A 23,339-nucleotide genomic window follows, 5' to 3' on the forward strand; every position below is an offset into this window, starting at 1 on the left:
TGGATGGGGAATCCCCTGCAGGCTGGAGGTTCCGCACCCTAGCTTTATGCCTATGAATTTCATAAAATCCAAATTAACAGAACAGAGGTGGGAGGGAGATCAAAGAACAGCAATGAGGGTGGCGCTCAGTCAAGAAGTTCTTCAGGGTGGGGAATCTCAGGAATGAGAATTTCAAGAACAGCTGCTCCAACAACTGAGTACTCAAGAAATTTGTACTGGGTTGTACTGATGCTGCGCACCATGAAAAGCACCCTCTCATTTGGGTTGGTGGGCATGAGTTGGCAACTTGGCCCAAGCCCTGCCACATTGGGCTGCCCAGTACTCTTAAGATGTTGCAAGGGAAGTCCTCCACTGCCTCCTCCTGGCATGTAGGCTGGAGAACAAGATATGCCGAAGTGCACCTGCAACTACAAAGGTTAGAGTAGCCTGCCTCCAGTGTCTCTATTTGCTTACTTCTAGCCTCCAGGGAACTGAAAGAGAGGCCGTCCAGGGGGCAGGCAGGCGTAATTGGAGGCTAGAAGAGAGGGACTGGAGGTAGTCTCCAATTCATATTTCTCTTCTGCCATGAACATCCTAGGTGGCCTGAGAAATTCTGCTACTGCTCAGTCCTTGCTCTTAAAAATGGAGATAACACTGTTACAGAACTGTTGTAAGGGCTAAAAGATCACGGAGACAAAGATTTATAAATGCAAAGTATAATGAACTCAATTAGGCAACTGAAAAAAAGTTAACTTGCACACTTAAAGCACTGACAAGACCAAGATTTGAATCTTTCACAATAATTTATTTCAGATAGTTACATTGAGAGCATGTTTTGTGCACCAAATCATATACAAGAAAATATAACACAGGTTAGCAGATATGGAAAGTGGCACAGTAAGGAATGGTGGACTACTTGAATACTAGCCACTTATTTACAGAGTAATCCTATGCACATTTTACTCAGAAGTTAGCCCCACTGGATTCAATGGACTTACTCCTTAGTAAGTGTGCATAAGATTGCAGCCTTAACCTCTCAGTCTTTGAAACAATTCTTGCAACATGAAAAAAAAAGGCCTGGATGATTCTACCACCACCAATTTTCATACTAATATCTTCCTGTGGATAATACTTGAAGATCTACTGTAAAACTATTTAGAAATTGACATGCAAATAAACTTCATTTGCAGGTTTGAAGTAAGGAACCTCCACTATGCACTGAAAGCATATAAGGGTGACCATTCTAAAAAAGTGTTAGCCTCATCTTTATCCCTGGAAACAAAAGGGGAGGGTGCTGATGAGTGTTTGATGGGTTTTCATTCTATCTTTGACAGCATGGCCTGTCAGCATGTCTACAGGGGAGGAAAACTGCTATAACCCAGGTACGGAAAAGTAAGAAAGTGAGGGAGAAAAAGTCTCTTTAGTACTGATAGAAAACTCATCAAGGATATGACAGGAAAGAATGCTCTGCAATGGCAATTTTAGTTCATGGGACTGGAGACAGAGGGGGATTTTTTTAAGGGACAGGCATTTTCCTCCACATTCTCATTGGTATCAGAAAGTAAACGCTTCAAAAGGCACTCTAAGACAAATGACAAAGAAATCAGAGGATCTTCCATGTTATGGTAACATGGCTGAACAGAGATAGCAGTGGGATCACAGAATGGAGACTCGCTGGAGACATGGACAACTCAAGCCTTGGCCTGAAAGTCTAAATGTGATCATGCACCAGCAGACATGAAACTTTCAGCAGCTTCCATTAGCTTCCATTTAATGCACCAGTAACATGTACAAGTCTACCAGGCCAGCCAAGCAAAAAAATACTTTCTTTTTTTTAAAAAAAAAAAATCTGATAAAGTTTTCAAAGAAATAAACTTTATTAAGCAACAATGTAAAAAGTGGGGCCTTAGGACAACTCTTTGGCAACCGAGGCAAACATTTTGAAGGGTGTGATGATGATGATCTGAAGCAAAGTGGAAGTCACTCAAAGTCAGTAAGAAATGTAGGGCTCTAAATTTCCCAAGTACTCTTGGAAAGTTCCCAGTCTTTATCTTCACATTATCCTACATTTAACCTTTTTCAACGTAATATAAATATCATATAAAAAAAATAAGTGACAATAAGCGAGATGACATATATTTAAGTATCAATGTACAAATTCGGAGGCTTCAAGTATCCAATGCAGAGCAGGAGGTACAGTGGAGGTGTTCATTGCCTCTGCTGTGCATCCTGCTTTGCATTTTAGCTAGAGGGCCTGTTTCACCCATCTAGCCGGGGCACTGCAGAGGCATAAACTAGCCCCTCCCCCAGAAATACTCCCTTAACACCCGGTCTTGAGGTTGCCAGCATGGTTCTCTCCATGCCAGCTGAGTGGGAGGGAGACCCAGATTCCCAGACCCGAGTTTGGAACTATCTCTAACCTTGGCTCCAAGAATCTGAAATATCCTATCCCTGTCCCCCACCACCCAAGATGCTGTCTAGGGGCCAATGGATTCCTCTCTAACTGTATTTATAAGATAGATTTCATTTTATCTGAACTTAAGCACACGATTTACTTTCTCCTTTAAATTCTTTTCATTAACTATCTTCAATGGCAATGCTCACATACTTTAGTGTGATGATGGGAGGCAAATTACAAGATGACTTTCTTGGGCTCTCTGAGCTTTCCATCAATTTGTCTCCTTTTTAACCACCTCTGCTAAAAACACTGCCTAACAACTTATATATGTCATCAGAGCTTTAAGCAAAATACCATTTATAAAACCAAAATTTGACGTGCAAATATTTCCAAGAATGGTATTGCAAACATCATTAATTCATGCAGAGACATACTCTGCACTTGCTCAGGCGCACTGCCTTCCTGATTACTGCTTCATGTGCTCCACAGTTGTGCCCTGGCACTAAAAGTCATTTGCTGAGCACTGGCTAACACTAAACCCTGATCCAGTGCTTCAGGGACCAACTTGGAGAGGACTAGAAGGAGAAGCTGCTTTACCTGGGTTGCCTTCAGGTGTGTTTTTGCCTTGCCCCGCCCAGTCCAGATCACAATGGTGACTGATCTGAGAACTTGATCATGCATGTCAACAACCGAGAGTGGTGCTTCCTCAGCTTTCAAAAGACTCTCAGACTGGAAATAGAAAGAACACTAATAATGGTCAGTTGCTTCCAAGTAATGTAGAAAGTTTTCTTGCAGCAAAGGGGCTGTCATGCAAGTGGTAGAACTTGAAGTCATCTCCTGTAAATCCAGATTGCTGATCCAGACTTCAATCCTAAAACCTATTTATCTGAGGATAAACCCCACTGAACACAGTAGGATTTACTTCTGAGTAAACATGCATAGGATTGCACTGCTAATATAAGTATACAGATGTTTAGCTGACATTGAGGATTATGGTGCCATTCAATCAGCGTTCACACTGGCCAAGGAAGAGGCATCAAGCAGTTAAGATATTATCTGATGGCCAGTAAAGATGTGGTGAGGAAGCTACGAGTAGTGATATAAAGGCCAGTGGAAGTCACTCATACCCAACACCTGTAACGTATGGATGGCTGTTGTTTTCAGCCACTACCTTTTCCCAACATGATTTTCTCTACCCTCTTGAATTTGTTGAGTTCAGCAGATAATTCCCAGTATCGAAGGTACAGCCACATTAGCTTTCCATTCTGACGTTTATTGGTGTTTAACAAATTACTGCAAGAGGTATCGTACCTAAAAATATCTCTTAAGCCAGTCTCCATTCCCAAGTCCAAAGCGACTGGATCAGTTGCTGCTCTAACTAGCAATTTTTTCTCCATTTCTAGTCGCTGCTGCCTGGGCAGCATGAGGCTGCAGTAGATGTTCTGCCGTTCTGTAAGGGCTTCCTCAAACTCTTTTAGTAAAACAGTAGCTCTCTTTTGCCATTGCTCTTCCTTCTCCAAGCAACTTTGATACAATGCACCGGCAGCTCCAGAGTGCTGCAGAATCTGCTTTTCTTGTTCTAATTGCGTACGCTCTTGTTCCAGAGTTCTTCTTTCTTCCACCAGTTTATGAGTCTGAGAGACGAGGGCTTGGCGGTAGCTTTCTGTTCTGTTTTGTGCCTTTTCCAACTCGAGCTCCAAGTGGGCAACCGTACGGCGGTTTTCTGTGATTATATCACGATATTTGGATTCAAGCTCACTCTGTACTAACAATACTTTTCTATAGAATTTTTTCCTCTCTTTTTCGATCTCTTTTTGAGACTCTCTAGACCAGATCCAACCTGCAACAGAGGAGTGTATAAAATTAAACTGCAAAACTCCAACATAATTAATCCTAATGTATTGTACAGAAAGGGTCTATTGGTATTTTCAGGAATACTCCCTCTCTTTGACAAATACACACAAACACACATGGAGGGAAATGTTTGCTGAGTGAACTATGCTCAAAACTGACGAAGACCCTGTTCAGACGTCATGCTAAGCCAGGGTGGTTAAGCATTTTGAGCTAAACATTATGGTTCGCATGTCGTGTGAAACATACCTAAACATGGTGGCTAAATAACCATGGTTTAAACATGCTCACTAACCATTTGCTGGGAAAGGATTAGAGGCCTAACTATAGCTTAGCGCGTTGCCTGAACAGACTCATAGACTCTACTGTTGTTCCCGTTAGGGAGAAAGGGGTTAAAGAACCCTTTGTAGTATCTTCGCCCGCAAGAAAATGAGCCTATGGGTGGAACAAATGTTCCTGGCTCTTACTAGATTCTGAATATGGTCCCTGCTAAAACATAGTTTCCAAGGCAACTGGCCAAATTAAAAAAAATGGGTGGAGGGAAGAAACACCAATGAACACTTTTTTTCTGAAATAGAGATGCAGATACATAAATATTACGAATGGATAAAAAAGCCACCTTAGGCATGCCCAATGGATCTTTCTTGTTTTGTTTCGTTACTTTAAAGGGCAAGCCAATGCGCTTTTGAAAGCACCAGCCATGTTTGAACGTGCCCTTAGTTTCAAAAGTTTCAGAAGAGCTGCTATTGGCGAAAACACAAACTCCAACCCTCCCTAGGCATGTGGAATTAGTTGTGGCATTCTTTAGATTTCAGCCACTACTTTAATATATCCCTCATTACATAAAAATGATTGTGATTAGATGTTTTTAAAGATGTAGCTCTAAAGCATGCACTTTCTACTTTTGAAATAGAGAACGATAATGTATCACAAATTGAGAAGTACATTGTTTAGGAGCAAAATTGTTTATCTATAACTGACATAGCAAACCCCAGGTTCTCACATTTGCTATAAATAGCTAAGGACAAGGCCACTGACCTTTTATGTCAGTATGTCTGCATATAATGCTTTTTCTTCCTCTATGCTGGCCTTGTTTTGACTTTATTCCATTTTAAGTCAGGCCCATTCCAGTGGCAACTTGCTAAGACTAAATTCCAGAGGGGTAGCTGTGTTAAAGCATTGCAGCAAAAATAACTATGGGTCTTGTGGCACCTCTGACCTCATTGTTTACTATTCAGCCCCACCCCACAACTATGTGTATATATAGTTGCCAACTGAGGATAACACACCATGCATCTCACGAACTGGACTAAGTCAATGGAAGCTTATGTATTATAACATGTATTTGTTATTTTAAAAGTTCCATAAGTCTTGCTAGACTAAAGAGCACAATCCAGTACAAACTAACTCCTGCCAAGGTAATACAGCCCATAAACTGCAAGCTAAGAAGAAAACTGTAATTCTGGTGTGTCACTTACGGAAGGCAGCCAACCCCACCATAGGAACCAACAGAGCATAATTCCATTTGCTTCCATGGCCTCCTTCATTCCTTTCATTAGGCCGGATGTTCCAGTTCGGAGGGTCATTCAAATTATTCATGGACAAACCTTAAAATGAGAAATAATAAGCTTTTAGATATCCAATATCTCGTTGGAAAACACACTGTCAGCTGTATACTTGCAAACGGACATACCACTGATACAATCCTTTGAAGAACTGAAGAACTGTCACAGATGTGGCATAGAGATTGTGACAACTTGTAGCAAAAAAACGGGGTCATATCAGAAAGTGCTGCGAGGTGGAGCTGCCAGTTTCCAGTTCATTCTGCTTTAATGTAGTTTCTCAGAATCTCCACCATTCACAGGCACTGTAACCATAATCCTGCAGTTCTGTAAGTCCTCAGTTCGTCTCTGAGATTGGCCAGCTTGCACCTAAGTCGTTCAAGGGCAGCAGAGGAAAAATCTTGGCAAGAGAGACTTCTCCAGATAGTAGGCTTCATTTAAATCGTCACTAACACCCTCTTCTTGTAAACATAGTGCTTCTCTTGCTAGAATTGTGTTGAGCACAGAATACACGATCACATGAATGCGGATGCCCCTTGCTGTCAGCTTTCCTGACAACCTGTGCTTCACAGTGTTTCCAGCGTATATTATTTCAAGAATTTCACCCAACCCAAAGCCAGTCATTAAAAATCAATGCATCCTAGGAAGCTCATCATCGTGTGCAAGCCCCCAAGCCTAAGTATAACTTTCTTCAGAGGAGGTATTTCATTACTAATAATTCCTAGTGCTTTAGAGAAAAGAGACTGATCAAATATGAACCCTGGTGTCTGACTATATCTGTTAGCATGACCAGCAACCAAAAATAAAGTTGATAAGATACAGATTTATTTATTTATTTTATTTTATTTTATTTATTATACTTATATACCGCTCCCATAGCCTGGGCTCTCTTGGCGTTTACAGAAATTCTAAAATTGAGGTAAAAACAAGTATACAAAATTTAAAACTCTAAAACACAGAACATACACACATAAAGCATTAAACACTTCATTTGTAGGATCCATATCAATCATTGGAAGGAAGGGAATTGATGCTTTCCCAAGATGTTATGAAGTACTTAGCATATGACATGCCAACCAGGGGCTGATGGCCTTAAAAGATGGGAAATGTTGCATAGGATATCAACGTTTGCAGTGGGTTCAGAAAACTGAATTTCTTTGATGGCTATTTCAAAACCGCATCCCAATAGCTTGTGATCGGTACACTCTTACGGGTATGATTCCCAGCTTCTTTAGTAAATAAACCCATTGAAAATGTATTTTCAAGTTGGCAGTTGCTTCCCCACACCCCTTTCAGCCTGAAAAGACACACTAAAAGGCCACACTGTCACGGCTATATATTTTTCCTTATAACAGTCTAAGTAATATGAAGCAACTCGTCATAAGAATACATATTCTCAAAGGGCCAAGGTAGATGCTAGGCAGGGTACATATCTCATAAGAACAGATCTTTAGCTAGAACAAGTTACATAAAGGGTTTTTTTAAAACCCAAATTAATTTTAAAAATTGGCTTTACTGCTCATATTAGAATGGCGGCCATATTGACTTCCCGCACGGACAGAGAACGGTAGACACTTCACCATCATTTTTCTCTGGTCTTTTAAAGTAAGAAACTGTTAAGACAAATTCTATTTAAATTACTTCTAGGTTGATCCTTTTTTTTTTGCTTAGATTTACTGGACTACTGGGCAAAAAGAGATTCCCCCCTTTGGAAAGGAGGTTAGGTAGCTCCTTTCCAAAGTTCAAATAGAAACATAGTATCATTTACATCAGCCTCCCCCAACCAGGTACAGTCCAGATGTTTGGGAATTCAATTCCCATCAGTATAGCCAATAATAAAGGAATGTTGGAAGTTGTAGTCTAAAACAACTGAAGGGCACAAGGTTGGGGAAGGCTGATTTACACGTATTCAAACACATCTGAATATTTACAGCAATATGTTAAAACAAACATCAACAAGGCCACAAGAAAGAATAGAATGAATCCTTACCTTTAATTCTTCTTTGGCAGTCATCCAAATCTGATCACTCAGAAATCAGAGGGAGAAGCAATCTAACGAAGAATAAAATATCTAGCTCAGTGAGTGGCTGATGAATGTTTGAACTGATTTCACAAAAAAAGCACTTTGGTGTTTTGTCAGATGATATTATATGAAAGCTCTTTTGGCAATGTTTATTTATTTATTTATCATATTTATACCCCGCTCCTCAACCAAAAAAGGCTCTCGGAGCGGCTTACACTTAGCAAAAAAGACAGTCCCTGCCCTCAGGCTTACAATCTAATAAAGACATGACACACAAGGAAAAGGAGTCAAGGAGGGAGGGAGGGAGGAGAGAGAAAGAAAGAGAGAGAAAGAGAGAGAGAGAGAGAGAGAGAGAGAGAGAGAGAGAGTGTCCAACAGGAGCAGGCCATGATGTTTCTTCTGCCTGCTCCTGTCCCCTTGTACTTTCAATGTTAGCTCTGTGATTGTGCGTGCACACACAAAGATATAACTGATAAAAACGCACCTGGTATTTACCTGAGATAAAAGTTACATATGTTCATGCTTTATTTTTGAAACAATGACTTTTGTGGGAAGGGTTAAGCTAGAGAGGAAAATTGTATATTTGGCCAGGGCCAGATAATGATACAAAGTTTAAATGTTATGCTGTTAGTCTTCCAGCTGATAAGCAGCCATTGCGTTGGCTGATATTACTAAAAAAAAAAAGTGGCTATGTTATGTTTTCTGTGTGGTTCCTGTGTTTTTATACTCGGATGTGGAATCAAAATGTGGTCAGATATGACTGGTTAACCTGTGGGCATTGTATTCAAATCTATTGGTTCATTATGAGATCCCAGTGGTGGTGGCGAGTTCTACCCCAAAATGAGTTGATTGGCTGGAGGGAATATAAGGACAGGCTCAGCACTTTCAGAGAGCAGTCTGACATCAGTAAGCAACAGCTGAGAGAAGCAGCTGTGAGCTGAAGGAAGACAGAACACTGAGGATATTATCACTTGAAGCATGAGCTAGAGAAGATCTGCTAGTGAAGAGTGCGAGACTGGGTTCAGACAACCAATGGTGGTTTAAATACTCAATGGTTGGTTATTTAATCCACCATGGGCTATCGTGTTGTATGGAGGGAGTTTTTTTATTTTTTTATTACCAACGGTTCATTATTTGGCTGAAATAACCAATGCAAATAACCAGCATTGTGCAGAGTTGGCTATCTGAACCACCACTGGTTATTGTGTTGTGTGGAGGACACCATTGGTTATTTCCTTGGCCACCATTGGCTACTTCGTCAGACGCAGAGTTGCAAGGCAAGAGTGGTCAAAGCAGTGGCTGCCGCTCTAGTCCAACTGGAAGGATAGATTTTCAGCAGCAAAGTCTAATGGGCTACTAATGGGAAGACTGCCACCTCTTAGCCTGGTAAAACAACCATGGTTCTGGGTTCACATGTAATAACATTCCCATAGCTTAAACAATCCAGAATTCAAAATCCAAGAACAAACCATGGGTTTTCTTTCTGGGTTGTTTGTGGTTAACACATCACAGCAACTCAGAATTCAACAACACAATTGGTTAGTTAGCATTATGTATGAATCAGGCCTGTGACTTTAGTTGGAGAAACACAAACTCAACAGACAGAACTTTCAAGAAGCAAGAGCTGGTAGTCAGTTGGGCCAGAACCGTTTTTGTCAGACGAAAGTGATAGATCTAGTAACTCGTTTAGGATGTTTATGACAAAATTTAATTGTAACATATTTTAAAGTGAGAAATTTAGTATTATTGTTTTTTGTTTTAAATCAGATTTTAATAAAGTCTGTTTTTTTAATAGATTTTTTTAAATGCCAAATTTTATCCACCCACACCCCCGAACACGTATGTGTGACACACTCTGCCTGCATATGCCAACCAGGAAAAGCGAGGGGTGAGGGAAGCAGACTGGAGAAATGCTCCTTGAGGCATTTGGTTCTGCGGGCCAGAGAGGTTTCCTATCGCTGCTCTCACACACGACCACGCCATCCAACCACGAGTCTGAAGCCCAATAGGCCAAACACGGATTTACCATCTCCGTGAGAACGGGGGCTCTAGGGCAGCCTTCCCCAAGCTGACAGCGCTCCAGGCTTTTAGACCACAACTCCCAGCATTCCCGAGCATCGGCCGTGGTGGCTGGGGCCGATGGGAGCTGAAGTCCAAACTTCTGGAGGCTGCAAACCGCTCCAGGGAGGACAAGATTCTCAGGGCCCGCAATGCTTTCCTCCAGTGGCGGCAGCCGCCAACCACGGTTTTTATCTCAACGGCCTTCTCCTTTACGAACTAAAACGGTGCTACGAAAGTTCTACCGGAATAAATGCTCACATGACACAGAGAAAGAAGACGCACCAGCAGGAGCCCGGAGGGGGAAAAAGCGCTTCCATCCTTAGTTGCTTGCCACCGCCGAGGTCCCACTGCGCATGTGTGGGCCGCTCTTCTGCCTCGCCCATTTTTCGGAATAAACCATTCCGGCGAGAGAGGGGAAGCTGCTCTTCCTCAGAGACTTAACAGAAAAAGGACAGACAGAACTTTTGGAAACGGTGCTTCCTAGCTTCTTTGGACATAACGTAGAATCCTAGAATAGCAGAGTTGGAGGGACCTACAAGGCCATCGAGTCCAACCCCCCCCCCCCGCTCAATGCAGGAATCCTGCGTTGTTGTTTTCCTGCTTCTGAGAAAAAGCCTTTCCATCTCCGTGCTTTCACCCCTTGCCAATCTTTATCCAAGCCTCTATTTTCTCCCAGTATAAAACAACAAAGAGTGTTGTGGCACCTTAGAGATTCACAGCTTTATTATAGGGACACCCTTGATTCGTCGGGGGGGGGGGGAAGAGCACCCCTCTGACATGCCTGAGGTTGGTTTGTCTCACTGTGACGATAGCCCTCCTGCCATTCACGCACGCGCAGTAGCCCAACCTCCCGGCCCCTCTGATCCCGTGCGAAATGGCGGCGGTAGCGGCTTCGCGGAGACTGCGGCATCTGCGGCTATTCCGCCCTGTAAGTGCGTGACGCGGGAGGGGTGTGTGTGAATGCGTGTCTTTGTGCACCTTCTGTGGTCTTTAGAGTTTCGGTCATTGGAGGGGAAACCGTGGTGGTTCACCTTCATGGGTAGGTCGAGGTCGGTCGGCGTGCGATGACAACTGTTCAGGCCCAGGACATACACCGTTTTCAAAGTGTTGTATCCTGCTTGGTGTAGATCTGATTATGAGATTTACAGCGGTTTTTATAGGGTCCACCGCGTTTCACGTATATAAGTCTCCTCCAACCTGGTGTCCTCCAAATGTGCTGGATTGCAACTCCCATAATTCCCTGCCAACATGGCCTTTGGCTGGGGATGATGAGAGTTGCAGTCCAATATATGACCTGACATACATTATCTTGCCTTGTTTTTTGTTTTGTATTACATTTTGAACCCTGCCTTCCTCCAAGTGATTTGATGTGAGAGTGACTGGCTCATGGCCACCGGGTGAGCTTCATGGTTAGTGGGGATTTGAACCCAGATCTCCCCAGTGCTGTGCCCACAACGTTACACTGGCTCACAGTGTAGATGTAATCCTTACAACGGACCTCTTAATGTAAGTGGATGTTCCTTTGCTCAACCAAGGCTGAGAGAGAGTGACTTGCCAAAGGCCACTAGTGAGTCCTTGGCAGAGGCACAAGCCTTATGACGGACTGCTAGTTCATGTAGGGTCACCATATGAAAAGGAGGACAGGGCTCCTGTATCTTTAACAGTTGCATCGAAAAGGGAATTTCAGCAGGTGTCATTTGTATGCATGTTGCACCTGGTGAAATTCCCTCTTTGGCACAACAGTTAAAGCTGCAGGTGCCCTGCCCTCTTTTAAATCTGGTCACAGTATAGCTATACTGTATAGCTATACTGTAGCTATATTGTGACCAGATTTAAAAGAGGGCAGGGCACCTGCAGCTTTAACTGTTGTGATAAAGAGGAAATTTCACCAGGTTCTCTATATATACAAATGACACCTGCTGAAATTCCCTTTTCAGTACAACTGTTAAAGATACAGGAGCCCTGTCCTCCTTTTCATATGGTCACCCTAGTTCATGACCTGGCTTCCTACCCACTGCTTTATCTCATATTAGGCTGGCTCCACCTGGCCTACTGATTATCGGAAAGGCGTAATCAGAGCTTTGGGCTTTGTATATCATTGTGAACTAAAAGCAAGCCAGGATAAGAAACTGTGGATATCTCATGGGGCCAAAAGTTATTTTCTTCTGATTTGGTAAGTCAGATCAGCCAGGTTACATTATTTTGGGTGTAGACATCCAGTGAATGCTTCACAGAGGAGGTTCACTCCTCCTAATTGTTTCTCCATGTTGAGATAGCTATTCCTAATGAAACTGTGCATGTTACACAGTTCTTGAAGGTGCACAAATAGTGGTGGGTACCCAGGGGTGCATCTGAATGTGGCATATAAACACGCTACTCCTCCCAATTCCTGATAGTAAAACTAGTGTTTCCTTCTGCTGTTTAAGCCGCAGCGCATAGGATTGAAGCCCTTGCATATAACAGCGTCTACAGCCAAGGCTGCATTCTGCAACTTAACTGTGCTGTATCTATCTTAGAATGGGCTGTATAGCTTGTGGAAAAGGAAGGTGCCAAGATGATAGACAGGTAGCATCTTTCTAAATAAATGCAAACAGCAATACTTCTCTCCTAAGAGACTGAAGCGGAAAAACTAGTCATCAACAGGTTCAGTTCTACCAGCAGAGGCTTGAATCAGGATAAATTATTATCGCACAACATGTGTTAAGTGGCTTACATAATACCAGAATGTTTGTGTTATCTGCAACCATAATTTTGCGAATGATCACTGTTAATAATGTGATAGTACTGACAGTGGCATTCTGTATTTCCTTTCCTCCTGACCTTACTGTTTACAATTCCTAGCCCCATTTAATATATTCTGAACATCTGGATAATATTTCATGCGTGTCATGAAGTGGGCTATAGTCTACCAAAACTTATACCAGAATAAATTTGCTAGTCTTTAAGGTGCCACAAGACTTTGTTGTTTTTGCTGCAATAAACTACTGCTACCTCTAGAAAAGGTAACTCCAGAAAGTCTTTAAAAGATTACAAGGTAGAAAATGCCTGTGGATTGTCTAGACTTAGTTTTTGAGTTGAGTGGAAATGTGTGCTGGTCTTACAGTGAGGAACACGCTGTCTTAGTGATGATGATGATGATGATGATGATGATGTTGAACAATAAAGGTAATTATGTCACCTCTGGTGATGTTACTGGTGTGTTAAAAGCATGCCTTGTAAAGTAGGAAGTTTAAGAGTGTGGTGTAGTTGACCCTAACTTGTCCTCCATGCTGTTTAACATTTACATAGAACCGTTGGGTGTGGTCATCCAGAGTTTTGGAGTGCATTGTGATCAGTATGCTGATGACACACAGCTCTATTTCTCCTTTTCATCTTCATCAGGAGAGGCTGTGGATGTGCTGAACTGGTGCCTGGCTGCAACAATGGACTGGATGAGGGCTAATAAACTGAAACTTAATCCAGACAAGACTGAGATGTTGCTAGTGGGTGGTTCTTCTGACCGGATAGTGGGTGTTCAACTTGTTTTGGATGGGGTTGCACTCCCTCTGAAGGACTAGGTTCGTAGCTTGGGGGTAATCAATCAATCAATCAATCATTCTTTATTGTTTGTAGCCAATGGCCATCACAACATCATAAAACATTTAAACATTAAAACATTAATCTGATTAAAACCGTTGAAATGGTAGGACAAGTTAACACATTAAGCAAAATAGAGCAGCAATAAAACACGTTATCTTAAATCAATGCCATACTCTTTGTGTTATTGTCTACCTTACCCAAGGTCAGAATCCAGACCTGCCACAAAAGCTCTCCTTAACTTTAATGCTGCTAGGGCAAATAGGGCCACCTTGTAGTTTACAAAGTTGTCTGTGTCTGCCAGCAACCACCTTGGGGGTACTCGTAGAACCATCTCTGTCCCTTGAGGCTCAGGTGGCCTTGGTGGTGCAGAGTGCCTTCTACCAACTTCAGTTGGTGGCCCAGCTATGCGCCTATCTGGATAGGGATAACCTAGCTTCAGTTGTCCATGCTCTGGTAACCTCCAAATTAGATTACTGCAATGCCCTCTACGTGGGGCAGCATTTGAAGATGGTTCGGAAGCTGTAGCTTGTGCAAAATGCAACAGCCAGATTGATAACTAGAACCAGAAGGTTCGAACATATAAGACCAATTCTGGCCCACTTGCATTGGCTGCCTATACATTTCCAAGCCCAATTCAAGGTGCTGGTTTTAACCTATAAAGCCTTACATAGCTTGGGTCCACAATACCTGACGGAACACCTCTCCCGACATGAACCTACCCGTACCCTACGCTCAACAGGGAAGCTCGGAGGATGGCAACAAGGGAGGGGGCCTTTTCAGTGGTGGCCCCCAATTATGGAATGATCTCGACAAAGCTCGCCTGGCACCAACATTATTATCTTTTCGGCGCCAGGTCAAGACTTTTCTCTTCTCCCAGGCAGTTAACAACATATGCTGAGTTTTTTTTTTAACTGACCCCAGAATAATTGTTTTAAATGGATATTGTTGTTTTTATGCTTTGAATGGTTTTACATTTTTGTATATTTGTTTTTAATGTTCACCAGTTTTAACTGTTGTAAACTGCCCGGTATATAAGTGTAATAAAATAAATAAATAAATAAATAAATGCATTAGTGATTGGGAAGTGAGCCTTCAAGGACAAGTATGAAACCTTTCCAAATCTGCTACTGCCCCTTAGCCTGAAATGTGAGAAATGATTCTCTAACCCAGATTTGTAAGTAGCCTGTTGTGAGTAAGAATGGCTTCCTTGTTGACAGTGGAAACCTTCCACACTGTGGCCGTCCTTAATGGTTATTTCATAAGCACATAAGAAGAGCCATGCTGGATCAGAACAAGGGTCCATATTGTTCAGTATTCTGTTCACAGAGTGGCCAACCAGCTGTTGGCCAGGAACCCACAAGCAGGAGTATAACAGCACACTCCCACCCATGTTCCCCAACAATTGGTGTACATAGGCTTATTGTCTTTGATACTGGAGGTAGGACATAGCCATCAGGGCTACAAGCCATTTGTAGGAATTTATCCAACCCCCTTTTAAAGTCATCCTAATTGTGGTAGTGAATTCCATAATTCAACTATGTGCTGTGTGAAGAAGTACTTTTATTTGTCCGGAATTTCCCATCAATCAGCTTCATGGGGTGACCTCAGGTTCTAGTATTATGAAGGAGAAAAAGTTTCCCTATCCAAATTTCGACACCATGCATAATTTTGTACACTTCTTATCATGTCTCCCCTTAGCCTCCTTTTTTTCAAGCTAAACAATCGCAGATGGTACGATCGGTGGCTTCAAAGTACTTCCTGGGCCAGGATTATTTCCCCTGTCTATAGAGCCCATCTGGGCAAGAGTTGCAGGGGTTTCTGCTGCTCTTGCCTCAAGACTCTAGCCAGGGGGGAAAATCCATGGAGCAATAATCAACGTTTGTGCAGATAAAAAAGTCTGCACAGCGTTGATTATTGGAGTTGGTTATATAACCAATTGTCGGGTGCTTTTTGCCCCACAGCACAATAGTCAACGGTGGACTATTTAGTCTACTGTGGACTATTGTGTTGTCCGAACCCAGTCTGCACACTGGGTTGACATTTTGATTGAACTGCCCACCACAACTCCAGGATCTTACTTGGTTGGTTACCACTAACTGAGATTCCATCAGGTTATACTTGAAGTTGGGATTTTTTGCCCCAATGTGCATCACTTTACACTTACTTATGTTCATTACTTACCTAGGCATGTGTGGGCTAGCAATGAGTTTAGTGGGCTAGTAACTTTTATGGACATACTTGCAAAGCTGCTTTTAAGCTGTGTTTTACCATTTAAATGAATACTAGTCCTTATCTAAAAGTATTAGTTTTGAGTTTGGAGGCTAAATTTTACTCTTTGGAATTGGGTAGGTTTTAATTATTCTTGTTCATTAATCAGTTGTCTGTTCAGTAAATTCTGTGGCTTCTGTAAAGTAAGCTGAAAAGTTTGTTAGCAATTGAAATTCTGCCGCTTTATATTTTGCTTATTAGCAGCAGACTGCATTTAGTGAATGCTAGATTTTTTCCTTTTAATAGACAACAGAATTGGGGGTTCTTACCATTAGATCATGATACTACACTTGATCTTAGCCAAAAGGCCGTAGGAGGAAACATAAGCACGAACAATCCAAGATAACCAGCTTTTTTTCAGTTAACTCAGAGGGAATTAAAACAAATAAAGACACTAGGCACTCCCACACCACCACAACAAATGAGATCTTGGACTGGTCATTGGGTACAAACATGTTAATGATGCCACCAGAACCCGAATTCCCAAAGAAAGCAGATGTAGTTTCGCGTCCGAATTTTCTACAGTTGGGGAGGGTCTAATGGGTAATAGACAACCCCATTGTATATCTCAAGACAACACAGTAGAGATAACAACTATACTTCCTATGAATGAACAAATATCAGTGGGTAGTAGTCTATCCTCTTCGCAACCCAACTTATCTTTCCCCTAATTAGATGGCTATACAAATTCTCCATCGAACAGGAATAGCGATCCCCAGGTGTGGTCCAGCCTGCTTAGATCCCAGCACGAGATGATTAAAGCTCTATTTGGATGCTGGGCAGAGGATATAACATTAATAAAGAACTACTTATCTGAAAGTAAGGACCTACTAATCGCCCTCACTAACTTTGTATTCGCCAAAAACATAAAGGAAGTCAAGAGTGGTCAAGCAAAAGAGGACAAGCTGGAACATAAACGAATTAAACCAAATTATAAAGCCAGTGAATCGAACACAACCGTGACAGATATATCAGAGACCATTAGATCATGTTTCCTCTGCTAACTGGGGTGCTTACATTTCTCTGACTTCTATTTTATTTATTTATGACATTTTTATACCGCCCCATAGCCGAAGCTATGTTCTAACACCTCTGTTCTAACCTTAGTAGAATGGCGCCTTAAATCTATTAGAAAGGTCTTTGAATAACACGTTTCATTCCTATTTAACTAACTTTTGAGAATTAATACATTAATTGTTGCCAGTACTTGAGCTTGGGGGTGGTGGGGTTTAGGAACTCAGAAATGCACTAAAGTGCTTAGATTGGTTTAATGATGATGGTTTTCTTTTCTGTACTGTAATACGTTTATATGGATTATGTGAAGCAATAAACAAAGCAATAAACAAAGTAAAGTTATGTTAACTTTATCTGAACAAATACAATTATGCAGTAAAACATAATGGCAAACTTTATGAAATGAGACTTTAGATCAAAGGAATTTTGTTCAGGCTCTTTGGCTTAGAAGTTGTTGAGTAACAGATCTATATTTTCCACCTTAAATGTAGCAGTTATATAGACATGCAAGATTTGCCTGGGCAATTCCAATATTTAAAGTGTTTGTTGACATAAAGAGCGATTGAAGTAAACTTGTAGCTGCCCTTGCTACTTCTAACATCTCCCTTTTCAAGACTTTTTGTCAATTGTGGGGAAAGCTCTGCCTGTTGAATTTCTGCATGTCCACACAGCTACAGAAAGAACAGGAAAAAAGATGATAAATTCGAATCACGAGATTAAAGATATATATAAAATAAAATCTTTAATGAGAACTATTGTTGAAAAGAAATGTTTGTTTATTTACTGCATTAGGAGTTTTTAATGCTTTCTTTGTCATGTTTCAACAGGTGCCAGCCGCTTGCCAGGCACTCTCTCGTAACTTTCACTTCACAGTTTATGGGAAGAAAAATGTCTCTGCCAAAGTATCTGATTCAGTAAGTTCTTACTTGTATATCATTTGCCTGGTTTCTTAGTCCCATTTTTGGATGTTATCTGGAGAAAACAGTAAGCAATAATGAGAACTTAAGGCTGCATTCAGATGTCAGATTCCCAGTTCTCTAAACGGTGGGGGAGTCTGGTTTGTAATACCTGTTTGGAGGGATCGCTCAAGCCACAGTTTGCTACTTCTGGTGCCATAACAAACTGTTGGTTTGAGGAAACCAAGAAGTTTTCTATGTAATTTTTACCCAAGATTTTCCAGCTTAATTTTTACCAATCTAGCTGGTTACTCTTTTAAATATATATTTGTTGAAATTGGCACTACTGTTTTTATATTGTATTTTATGTTGATCGTAATTGTTTTGTATGATACATCACTTTGGAATTTTTTTTTAAGTGGTGTGTGTGTGTGTATTTATAATAAATAAAGTAATGTGAAAGAAAGTGTAGATGGAGCACTTGGGGTTGTCACTTGTTCTAGATCCCCCAAACCAGCTGTCAGCAATCTGGTGTCATCCAGATGATTTGGATGACAACTCCTATCACCTCTGATTATTGGCTATGCTGGCTGGGGCTGATGGAAGATTGTAGTCCAAAGCATCTCAAAGGCAGCAGGTTGTGGAGGCTTGCGCCATGGAGGGCCACAATTCCTGCTGGAATACCGTTCAATAGAAACCAGCTACAAATCTCTGGATATCCTTTTAGTAGTGAATGCCTAAATGGATGCTCTCGAAGTATGCATGTATAATTCTTTCGGATAACACTGTAGCAGTTTATTTTCTTGTGTGTTGCAAATGATATGGGCGTTCCCTCTTATATCTCCTTGTTCAGATTTCAACACAGTATCCTGTAGTGGACCATGAATTTGATGCAGTGGTGGTGGGTGCAGGTGGTGCGGGTTTGCGAGCTGCATTCGGCTTATCTGAGGCTGGATTTAATACAGCATGTGTTTCGAAATTGTTCCCTACCAGATCCCACACGGTCGCTGCACAGGTAAGAAGTCATTTGATCCCAGCCTGTGTTTCATAGACTGGGGAAGAGGAGTGGAGCAAGCTGCAAGCTATCTAGATTTCGATGTTGTGTACTGATGGCATTGTATGGAATCAGTGCTAACATCTGCTACCTGTGGGCATAAACTGATATCCTGTTTAAATTGTGATGGGCAACATTCAACCCAGTTGGCTTTATGTATTCAATATGATCATGTGACACCAGTGCTTCATCAGTTGCACTGGCTTCCAATCTGTTTCTGAGCCCAATTCAAAGTGTTGGAGTTGACCTTTAAAGCTTTAAACGGCTTGCAAATTGTAGTTTAGGTAGGGTGACCATATGAAAAGGAGGACAGGGCTCCTGTATCTTTAACAGTAATGTAGAAAAGGGAATTTCAGCAGGTGTCAATTGAAGAGGGTGAAATTCCCTCTTCATCACAACAGTTAAAGCTGCAGAAGCCCTGTCCTCTTTTGTATCTGGCCACTCTACTATAGCTAGTGTAGCTTTAACTGTTGTGATGAGGAGGGAATTTCACCTTCTTTAATTGACACATGCTGAAATTCCTTTTTCTACATTACTGTTAAAGATACAGGAGCCCTATCCTCCTTTTCATATGGTCACCCTAGTTTAGGATACTAGCTTGTTCTGAAGTGGGTAACTATAGTTTCCTGGTTTGAATGAAATGAGGAACTATGGTTAATTGGAGACCTCTGCAGTGCATTCAGGTGCACTGACAAGGGAAGCGGCTGTGTGTGGGGGCACAAAGTTTGATATTATTTTGGGTTATTAAGTCAAGACTTGACCTTTTAAATGTGGCCACTGCAAAATGTCACCAGTTGAAAACTGTAATGGATAACACTACAGAACATATGAAGACCCCTTGTTAGACAAATCAGACTGGTGGCTTTGTTTCAGAAAGGAAACAAGTGAACCATTTCTTTAAATGTTGACCCTGTTCAGATGTTATGCTAAACCATGGTGGTTAAACACTTTGAGCTAAACATTATTGTTAAGCATGTTGTGTGAACCATTCCTATTGCTGCAAAAGGTTAGTGGCCTAACCGTGCCTTAGCATGTTGACTGAACAGGCCCATAGTAAAGGCTTTTTCTAGCTGAATTAGGTTTTTTTTTTTATTTAATGACTGCTAGGGAAATGGCGTGGCTGACATTGTGCTAAGATTGCTACTTAATTTGTTACCTGGGAGGGAGCTTTCCCAGGCTACAGTTTGCAACGAATGTTTTGTATAGTGGTACAGTCAATCATGTGAACTCCATCTGCTGTCTGAATTAATACAGCCAGAAATGTTTCTTTTAAAATAAATCTGCATTCCCAGATTCCGTGGCTGCAGAGGAGACTTCCAAAATACTGTAACAATGGACTATAACCAAAATAAATTTATTTATTTATTACATTTCTATACCACCCAATAGCCAAAGCTCTCTCAAACACAAATATCTGAGGTTAATCACCTCTTCTGGTATCTAAATCTAAACATGTTTACTTAGAAGTAAATCCCCTTGCTGTCATGTCATTGAAAATAAACTGCAAATGATATGAATTATATGCCACGAAACCATTCAGATTAGATTATCTCTGCATTAAGTGGAAATTCAAAGGAACTGATTGCTAAATATTGCGTGTGGAGCAAGATAAGCATTTGTTTAATTTCTAGGGGGGGATCAATGCTGCTTTGGGGAATATGGAAGAGGATAACTGGAGATGGCATTTCTATGATACTGTGAAAGGCTCTGACTGGCTGGGAGACCAGGATGCAATTCATTACATGACGGAGCATGCCCCTGCTTCAGTGATTGAGGTATGGATAGGAATGAGTTAAATGTGATTTTTTTTGTGGGGGGGGGGGAATAGTTCATGATTGATTGTTAGCATAGTTAAAATAAACTTTACCCTACCCTGTGCCTGCTTACCCTACCCTGTGCCTGTTTGCATTCTCTTCCCCTCCTTATTGTTTTACTATGATTTTATTAGATTGTAAGCCTATGCGGCAGGGTCTTGCTATTTACTGTTTTACTCTGTACAGCACCATGTACATTGATGGTGCTATATAAATAAATAATAATAATAATAAATAATAAATTAAAGGAGACTAGTTTCCTCAATTTACATAATAAATGGGGGGAAATAGTAAAACTTTTCATTGTCAGAAAAGGAAAATTCTACTCTCTTCTGACTCTGTAAACTTACAGGACTACGTTGCCGCAGAGCAAATTTTGGGATTCTTCACAGATTTTACTCTGTCCTATAAAACATGATGCTCTCGTAGACTTTTGCATTACAGTGGTGAATATGTTAGGACTGCTGTTTTTGTAGGGATACATTGTGCCCCAATGGAATTGTCCCAGGAGGAAGAGAAAGTGGCAGGACCAAACTGCATTTCCATTTGTTCCTGGAAGGAAAAGGAAAGGAACCTCTCGTGCAAGCACTTGAGTCATTGCTGACTCCTAGAGGGACGCCTGCTTTCGCTGACGTTTTCTTGGCAGACTTTGTAGCGGGCTGGTTTGCCATTGCCTTCCCTGGTCGCAGTTACCTTTCCCCCAGCTAGCTGGGTACTCATTTTACCGACCTCGGAAGGATGGAAGGCTGAGTCGACCTGAGCCGGCTGCCTGAGAACCAGCTTCCGCTGGGATCGAACTCAGGCCATGGGGAGAGTTTCGGCTGCAGTAACTGCCGCTTACCACTCTGCGCCACACGTTCCTGACAGTAGCTTAAAAAGGTCCTTTTAACTGATGTAGCTCTCCTGCTTGGACCTCGCTAATCTCCTTTCCTTAATCCCTCAGAATAGCCCAGTTTCTAGAAGCCAGGACATGTTATACCGATCAAAACTTGCTTTGCCTATGATAGCTCATGTTTGCAGATTTCTTTCAGAAATGGAAATCGTTTTAGACTTCGCAGTAGTCACCTACTAGCTTTCCTTGTTTTCATATTGGCAGTCATATGGCTAATAATCTCTCTTGGATTCCTCAGTTGGAGAACTATGGGATGCCATTTAGCAGGACTGAAGAGGGGAAGATCTACCAGCGTGCCTTTGGGGGGCAGAGCCTTCAGTTTGGGAAAGGGGGACAAGCGCATCGATGCTGTTGTGTGGCTGACAGGACAGGCCACTCTCTGCTGCACACACTCTATGGCCGGGTAAGAAGTTGTGGGGAAGAAAATGAAGCTCGCTGTGAGCTGATGCTTAACAGGATCACGTTTGAGAGCGAAACTTGTGTTGCCTGTGGCTGTTGTCATCATGTCAGCAGTTGGCCCACGAAAGCTCCCGGCTAGCATTTCTGTGTGTCTTCTCTCTATAGTCAGGCAAAATAAACGGGAGGCTTGTATAGGCGACACACTTTTTCATGCAGAAGCACTCATGAATCCCAACGCACACTACATACCTCTTATTTTGTCTCACTTGGTCACTGGCAAACTGGTTTTCTTATTATTTAATACTTATAAGCTGCTTTCTTTGCTGTCAGGTACCACCCAGATGGGTATACACAGTAAAAAATTAAAGATTTTTAAACAAAACCCTCAAGCAGCAAAATATATAAAATATCAATAAAGCCATAAAAATTGCCTCTAGTCACTGATCTAGTTATTTCTTCAAGGTATGCCCATCACCTGCTTCCTGATCATTTAACTGGAGATGCCAGGGATTGAACCTGAGGCTTTCTGCTTGCAAAGCATTTGCTCTGTCACTAAGCTGTAGCCCCTCTCTAAGAAGCAGTAGTGACTGGCCCTGGCTCTCCTAGTGAGCTTCTTGGCTGAGTAGAAACAAACCAGTTTCCCCCCATTTGCAGACTAAAATCACTGCGTTAAGGCTCTCGTGCCCTCTGTTATGTCTATGTTTTTTTCTTATACTACTATTGTAGGACTAGGGCTAGCACTGTTATAGTATTAGGAGGCAAGCTGTTCCTATTGCTCTGCAAATCACTACTAATGCAGCATTGAGACTCTATAGCAGAGCTTTCCAAACTGTGTGTCGCGACACATTAGTGTGTCGGCTGCAGTGTGCAGATGTGTCAAGCGAACGTAACGAGAAACCACTGAGTCTATGTGAAATAAGCAATACCAACTTGCATGCATTTTTACGCAGCAAAGGTGCCGATTAGTATGGTGCACTAGTATATTCCCCTTCCGTCGTATCCGTGTCTGCACACCACGGTCGAGGGATCATACAGGTACTGCGCATGCGCAGTATGCATAATCGGGTCGAAACAGCTGATTCCGCGTCACTTCCGGTGATACGGCTGCACGCGAAGTGACTCATTCGAGAAATTCCATGGGTCCAGTTTTTTGATAGAACACCGTCTCAATCGCCGCTCGATCGCAGCTCGACAAAATTGGTTCAATGTGAAAGGTCTTGGAAATGTATGTTATTATCTTGCAAATCATATATTTTTAAAAATACAAATGAAAGGTTTTCATGAGATATGTTGTGTCCCCATACATTTTGTTATTACAATTTATGTAAGTGTCCGTATCTCTTATAAGGGGTTAGTTTAACCTCTGGTTTGCTAGTAAAACTGAATTACTGTGTCTAAAAAGTGTGTCACCAACATGAAAAGTTTGGAACGCTCTGCTCTATAGCATCTGTTGGTTTCAGAGCAATAACAATTACGTGTAGTAGTTGCACACACAAGCATCCATAAACATCCTAAAAATGTTTTACATATTGAGTGTGGAATTTCATAG

The 23,339-nt window shown here is 41.7% G+C and overlaps 2 protein-coding genes across 3 annotated transcripts in view; one reads left to right on the forward strand and one right to left on the reverse strand.

The window, feature by feature from the left end:
• Positions 1-1,821: 1,821 nt before the first annotated feature.
• Positions 1,822-10,213, reverse strand: CCDC127 (coiled-coil domain containing 127). Of its 2 annotated transcripts, none has more exons than XM_063131066.1 (4): positions 10,157-10,213; positions 7,781-7,842; positions 5,707-5,835; positions 1,822-4,217 (listed from the first exon to the last, which is right to left on the reverse strand). In XM_063131066.1, the coding sequence occupies exons 3-4, from the start codon at positions 5,825-5,827 to the stop codon at positions 3,538-3,540; spliced, it is 801 nt and encodes a 266-aa protein (XP_062987136.1). In that variant the 5' UTR covers positions 5,828-5,835; positions 7,781-7,842; positions 10,157-10,213; the 3' UTR covers positions 1,822-3,537. The 2 variants fall into 2 exon arrangements, with proteins under 2 accessions (XP_062987136.1, XP_062987127.1); XM_063131057.1 differs by having other exon boundaries at positions 10,133-10,163.
• A 516-nt stretch (positions 10,214-10,729) lies between these two features.
• The window catches only part of SDHA (succinate dehydrogenase complex flavoprotein subunit A), a 28,156-nt gene continuing 15,546 nt past the window's right edge, over positions 10,730-23,339 (forward strand). Inside the window, exons 1-5 of the mRNA XM_063131267.1 lie at positions 10,730-10,802; positions 17,563-17,649; positions 18,485-18,646; positions 20,317-20,460; positions 21,630-21,794. Coding sequence (XP_062987337.1) covers positions 10,749-10,802; positions 17,563-17,649; positions 18,485-18,646; positions 20,317-20,460; positions 21,630-21,794 — 612 coding nt within the window. The 5' untranslated portion in view covers positions 10,730-10,748. The remainder of the gene's footprint in view (positions 10,803-17,562; positions 17,650-18,484; positions 18,647-20,316; positions 20,461-21,629; positions 21,795-23,339) is intronic.

Source organism: Elgaria multicarinata, chromosome 1 (assembly GCF_023053635.1).
Source record: "Elgaria multicarinata webbii isolate HBS135686 ecotype San Diego chromosome 1, rElgMul1.1.pri, whole genome shotgun sequence".
In the NCBI taxonomy this organism is placed as follows: domain Eukaryota; kingdom Metazoa; phylum Chordata; class Lepidosauria; order Squamata; family Anguidae; genus Elgaria; species Elgaria multicarinata.